We start from the raw sequence: 6,555 nt of genomic DNA, 5'->3' as shown, positions 1-6,555 counted from the left end.
ATGATGTTGTTATATCATTTAAAACTTTTAAATGACGTGATACTATATATATAAAGTGAAATATGACAAAATAAAATATTAACCGTGAAATGGAGAGGATTTGGCATGAGACCCAATAATGTTTCAATTTTGACTTTTTTGAAAGTAGGGTTGGCGATTGCGTTTTCGTGTTGGATTTGAGTTGTATCAAAACGAAGATATATGAGACTATATAAGTTGATCCTAGCGTGGCTCATTTAATTGTATTAAAACATATATATAAAATCATATAAGTCATTTCTAACCTGATATATTTAATTAGACGGTCCATACTGCTCGACCCTAATATCCTAATGTTATGTTTATATTGTAGGTCGTATAAAAAATTATTAACCAATTAGAGTATATGTTATTGTTGATTGTCATAAAATTAGCAGGGCTACCTCTCCCCTTTCGGATGGATAGAATTACTCAAACATTTCGTGTAGTAGACAATCTGCGCGCACACAATGTTTGACTAGAACGTGGCAATGAGGCTTCGAAGTTCGAAGCGCTTGCAGCTCAATGGCCACTACGAACATCTCGAACACTCTATCAATTGTGTTACACGTGGCACACTGTGCATGTGACGCGTGCATTCTAAACCCAGAAGCAACATGTGGACAAGCAAGCCCAACCTCATATAAATACATGAAATCCGCAAAGAACCTTAGCCTCGGAAACATAGACGAGTGGCTGAGAAATGGCCATGGAAGTCTCGGTCTGTCACGGCACCCAAACACCCAACCTCCCTTCTTTTCGTCCCCAACGCAAAATCAAACACCATCGTCCAGAGACTGGCTTGAGCTTTAAGGTTGGCAAGTGGGGATTGAATTGTGGATTAGCAGTGAGATGCGCAACTTCGGAGGCTGAAATAGAAAAGGAATGGGAAGCTGAGATGAACCCAGATAAGGAGGAGTGGATGGCATCAGTGGGGTGGTTGAGACACAAGTGTGGAGAGAAAAGAGGTGTGGTGGAGCTGTTGGAGTGTTTGGAACGCGAAGCAATTATGGGAGAAGATGAAGGAAGAGAGCCTACTGACTACAACCGACGGGCTCAAATCTTTCACAAGAGTTCCAGCGTTTTCCAGGCTCTCAAGGAACGTAAAGCCTCTTCTAGAGAACTCGCATGAAAATGTAGTGAATTATCCAATAATGGCAATGATATTTTATGATATATGATTTGGCAATTTTTAGCAAGAAAATTCAATTTGACCCATTTAATTAAACCGGTCGAATTACTCCAAAGTTGATTATCCAAAGTTGATTATGTAGTTTTTTACTAGACAAATTTTTTTTTCCAAACTAAGTTGAAATAAGTTCTTCTAACTCGGTCTATAAAAATGTCATATATTCCTTTGCATGTAAAAAACACGTACTTTATTTAATTGCAAGAACAAAGTTGGAAATTATTTTATTAAAAATGTATTTGCTTTCTTACTTTTCTTTGCAATTGAAAGTAAAAAATACTTGTCAAATGTGAAATGCACACGGCATTTTTTTTAGACTAGATTGGAAGTTCCTTCAACTTAATTTGGAGGAAAAGTCTTGTCCCTACTCATGTCTCGATATGATTCGTGAACTAAACACAAACTCAATATAAATGCGAGAATATTTACTTCTATAATCTCATCGTTTCATTTTTATTTAATTCGCAATAACTCGGAATCTCATCCCAAGCTAATAAATCTTTAGCATGTAAATTCAATATTCAATGGGATGAATTACATCTCGACGATATCGAATCGGAACAATATCATGAATATAAAATTTGTAAGTTAAGGTTAAAAAGTCTAGCTTATTTAATTGAACGTGTTGAATTAAAATTAGTTTATATAGTGTTATACACATCTCGACACTATTAAATCCGACAAGTGAATACAAATTGCCAACATCATACAATCCATTAGAAATCAATCAAAGTATTCTCTCACTGCCCATCTCTTACCAAATGCAACCATCGCATACAAACCAAATACTATCCACAATCCACATTTCTGCATCCACATCTAGAAATTCTTATGCAGCGTGTAAGGTTGAAAAAACCATAATCTATTTGCCATCATCAACATTACTCAACAGGAAAAGTTCCCCATCCACGTGCAAAAAAGTGTCACTATGCATCTTATTAGGTACTGTGTACTGTGTACCATTTCCAACGAGCGTGTAGCATGTGTTCTGATTTACCAGAAATCGCAGAAAAGGTGATTAAGGCCATCATTGAGTAATCACAAAAAGAAGCCACAACTTACCTCGAAATACCAGTAAAGCTTCCGACTGCAAGAGACTAGGCAAACCCAGAGTTATAGCATACATTTTGTTCCAATTCATAGAGAAACATCCATACAAAGAGCAAACGTGTAAATGGTGAACCAAATAAACCCGTTGATCCAATTCCAGACAACTAAAACCTAACAGTCCTACAAAAACAACAATAAAATTCTACATTCATAGTTTCTTCACATAAATATCATAAGCGGCTTCATAAATTATCTCATGATGGTAACCAATAAAAAATGGCTAGCAGCTGGTAAGAGACTAAAACTAACAGAATTTCCAATGATTATTGCAGTTTACACATGTTACGTACGTTGTCATTGGCTCATCAGCACTCCGCGTCTGCATTTGGTAGTAGGTGCATTTGCGCTGCCCACATCGACCACACCTAAATTGATCAGTTGTCTCTTTGGGTGGCGCTCCACGCTCACAGTCAAATAATGCTTTCTCTTCAATCTTTTGATTCTCATGTCGCCTCTTATCACTTGCCATTTCTGCTGTGCTCATGTTGATAAGCCTCTCTGGTTTGACATGTCCAAGAAGTACCCTTCTTCGAAAATCTGGGTTGTTAGCATCCTTAAGGTTAAATATTAAAGATCTATACTTAACCTTTTGAGCCCCTAGAGAACTGCCCCATCTCTCAAACAGAACAGACTCTACAGAAACAGCAACTCGAATAGGGTCGCATGCACTCACTTCCTCCTGAATATACTCCTCAGCCTCACCAGAAACTTTAGACAAAGCTTCATGAAGAATTTCTCGTACTTTGTCCCGTGTGGCATCATTAGATTTAATCATTGATGTCAGCTTTGGGGGAGCACCAGGGCCCGGCAATGGTTTCTTCACTCCAGAAGCTTGCTTCTCCTCTTTGGTTATCTTTTCAACCTTGACATTCTCAGCTGAATGAGTTTTCTCAACCTTGACAACATCAACACTTGAAACCTTTCTCCCTGTCTTGACAGCATCTGGCCTTGAAACTTTCTCCATGCTTGGCATACCATTTTGATAAATTTTCTCAACCTTAATGCTTTCAGCCTTTGAAACCTTCTCAACCTTGATGGAAGATGTCTTCTGATCCTTCTCGGCCTTGGCAGTCTGTGCATTTACAGACTCAACTTTGACAGAATTCTTATCATCCAAGTTTTCACTTTTCTTGTTTTTGTTTGTTTCCTTTATAACAATGTCCTTCCATATCTCCATCAGGTCAGAAGCAAACGATTGGATTTTCTTCCTAGGATGCTTTGTCAGATGTCGAAGACGCTTCCCAACCTGAATTTCATATTAAAGAACACACCAAATCTCAAATCCATTTTCCCAAGGAATAAAATCAAAGAAATTACAGCACTGCAACATTAACAAGCATAGATCTAAAAACTAAATATTATTTCTCTTACAATATTTCAATGTTCTGAACATAGAACACCAATCAAAAGGAAATGTTCTGAATATAATAAAAGGAGTATTTCAACCACCAGCTATAGAGCCTATAGTGGGATCCAATTGCAAGTATGAACACGAGCTTCACCAGGACATGAAACAGGTTGATATGTTTCCTTAAGGATAGTTGCAATGAATAAAAAGAGTTCTAGGAAAAGAGAAAGGCACAAAAGAAGAACCAGGATATCATTCTATCAAGGACATTAAATACTCTATTTAATTAACGAGAAATACTAGAAAATAAAGGGTTATAAGATTCTAAACCACAGTTTCAGACTTTTTTTGTGCAGACAAAACAAAATGAAATAATCCAATGCAACAGAGTAATCGAGTGATCAGAAAACTGCTGAATGCAGAAGGTAGTCAGCACTCGGCAATTTTTTTTTTTTTGTATTCATTGGCCTCATTTGGTAAAGGTTTTAAAAGTACTTTTCTGTTCTCAAAACCGTTAGGAAACAATTCAAAACACAAACACTTTTCAAATGAGGACCTACCAAAAAACATCTCTCACCCTTTTTATATCACATCAAAACACTTTTTCAAAATCATTATCAAACATACCCAAAGGTGAAGATTGAGAGCCAAATTGTTATTGCTTCAGTATACATCCTCCTTATAGCAGATTAAATTCTACAGCTTTTTGACCCACAAAAAAAAAAAATTCAGGAAGAATCTTTCAGTCCAGATCCCAAGTGCTTCTTAAGACCAAATCAAAAAACAAGACCCAAAAAAAATACATAGTATATATACACATTGGTGAAGATTGAGTGCCACTACATGATCAAATTTAGATATCACCATGAACATTCTTTACATGTTTTTAACAATTACCTTGGAGTACCATCCAAGTTGATTATCAACATTAGTTTGTTGAGGGGCTATCCAACAAGCAGGAAGATAAAAATCGAAAGGCAGTCGCCACGGGGGGTGTCTATTCTTTCCACTTTTATTATGCTTATCAAATGATCACTATTTATGCTAATAAAACATATAATGAAATTGATAATAGAGTAAAAAGAAAGTATGATCTGAATGAGGAAGGCTAGACATCCCAATTTTCTAAAATTTGGTTCCAACATGATGTCACAATCCCATGAGATCTATCATTTTGGAAAATACCATTTCTCTTTTATATTTACCTCACGAAAGCACATCATCCACAAAATATGAATCAAGAGACACAAGAAGCAACATTTTCACTTTCTTTTTTCTGTCTCCAGTTTTCTTTTGTGTTCAAAACTAGACTAAATTTTAAGCTCAGCACTAAAATTTCAAAACTGCCCACCAAATGACCAGAATAATCAATCACACGTGCAAAATCCCAAATTCCAAAAAATAAATAAATTCAAAGCCCGAACCTTCTTCACAAATGTGCAAAATCCCATTGCTCTTCATAAATTATTTAAGCAATCCAAAAAATAAAAACGACAATAAAGTCTTTCACAAAAACAACTTAATTATAAATAGAGTACCTGGCTGGAGACAAGAACTTGATAAGTGACAGGAAAATCCTTGAGCTGGCGTAAGGCATCGAGGCATCGACTTTCCTCGGACCCTCCGTCAGCGGAGGCCGCAGCGTCCGCCGCTTTCTTCGCTGCTTCGAACAATTCCACCAGCTCTCTCTCCATAATCCTCACACTTTATTCGCTTTAAATTTCAAAAAAAAAAATTATTAAATTAAAAACAACAATATCAAACCTGCAACAGCGAACATCATAAGAAAATATTACCCTTGTAAAAGAAAAGAAAGAAAGGAAAAAAAAAAAAAAAAAACGGAGTAGGGTGTGAATCACTAACATAGATCGGCCGTTGGAGGCGAGAGGGCTTTAGCCAGCTCCTCTTCTTTCTTGATATCTGCTGATTTTTCAGAAACCAAATCCCTAATGTGTGTGTGGATTCTCGCGGTAGCGACGGAAAGAGGCCCCAAAAAAGGGTTTCGGTCACCTATATAGGGGAAGGTATCATAAGAGAGTTGGGAGATCGACGGCTGCTGTTGGCGCACGTGTAAGTAAGGATACTTGCAGATTTGGTAATCTAGATTGGTCTTTCAGACCCAACTTTGGAACTGGTCATACTCCAACTCCTACTCCTACTCCTACTCCTACTCCTACTCCTACTCGTCTGATTGGATTTTGTTGCCGAATTTGGATGGATCATGGATTCAGATTTAGGCGCCTTTCTTAACGGTGTACAGTCATGGATTCTTGTGGAATAATTCCTAGATTCACCCAAATAGCTATATCATCATTGTTATTTATATTTGGTTATGGATAGATATTCTAGCAATTTTGGTCCCGTTTGACAACTTTATCCTTTTTTTTCTTCCTTTATTTTTTCACTTTTATCAAAAAAACAAAATATATATAATTAACTTTAAAGAATTCTAATTTTTTTTATTTTTTATATCACATCAATAATTTTTTTATTACTATTTAAATAAAAAAAAACTCATAATAATACAATTTTTTTTTTACTTTTTATATAAATTCTTTCTATTTTATATCACATCAATCACTTATTACTATCATTTAAAAAAAAAAAAAAAATCACATCAAAATATTGTTTAACTTGGGTCACGTGTCTGAATCTTAGGTATCCATATCTAATCGAGGTATTACATTTTTGTTTCAATTTAAGAAAATGGGATGAACCGAAACGACCTATTATATATCGACTTTCAGTCGGATTGCTAAATATTTTCACCAATCAATCAAGAGAATTTTAACTAAAATTGTATAGACACATTTTTCGTTGAGTTTAAACTTAAATATGATTCGATCTCGATCTTTTACATTTTGTACGATTTCAAGTGGGGTGATGACAT

At 35.8% G+C, this 6,555-nt stretch overlaps 2 protein-coding genes across 2 annotated transcripts; one reads left to right on the top strand and one right to left on the bottom strand.

Annotated features, from left to right (window-relative positions):
- Positions 1 to 679: 679 nt before the first annotated feature.
- On the top strand, positions 680 to 1,194 carry LOC133862879 (uncharacterized). Its single transcript, XM_062298788.1, has one exon. The coding sequence runs from the start codon at positions 722 to 724 to the stop codon at positions 1,148 to 1,150; it is 429 nt and encodes a 142-aa protein (XP_062154772.1). The 5' UTR covers positions 680 to 721; the 3' UTR covers positions 1,151 to 1,194.
- A 1,111-nt stretch (positions 1,195 to 2,305) lies between these two features.
- On the bottom strand, positions 2,306 to 5,913 carry LOC133862878 (transcription elongation factor TFIIS). The gene is made up of 3 exons (XM_062298787.1): positions 5,529 to 5,913; positions 5,204 to 5,378; positions 2,306 to 3,563 (listed from the first exon to the last, which is right to left on the bottom strand). Exons 2-3 carry the CDS (start codon positions 5,357 to 5,359, stop codon positions 2,562 to 2,564), a joined length of 1,158 nt encoding a protein of 385 aa, XP_062154771.1. The 5' UTR covers positions 5,360 to 5,378; positions 5,529 to 5,913; the 3' UTR covers positions 2,306 to 2,561.
- Positions 5,914 to 6,555: the final 642 nt, after the last annotated feature.

The sequence above is a fragment of the Alnus glutinosa genome, chromosome 3 (assembly GCF_958979055.1).
Source record: "Alnus glutinosa chromosome 3, dhAlnGlut1.1, whole genome shotgun sequence".
Lineage (NCBI taxonomy): Eukaryota > Viridiplantae > Streptophyta > Magnoliopsida > Fagales > Betulaceae > Alnus > Alnus glutinosa.
Note: the sequence above shows the minus strand (reverse complement) of the source record. Positions and strands in the feature narration are given on the sequence as shown.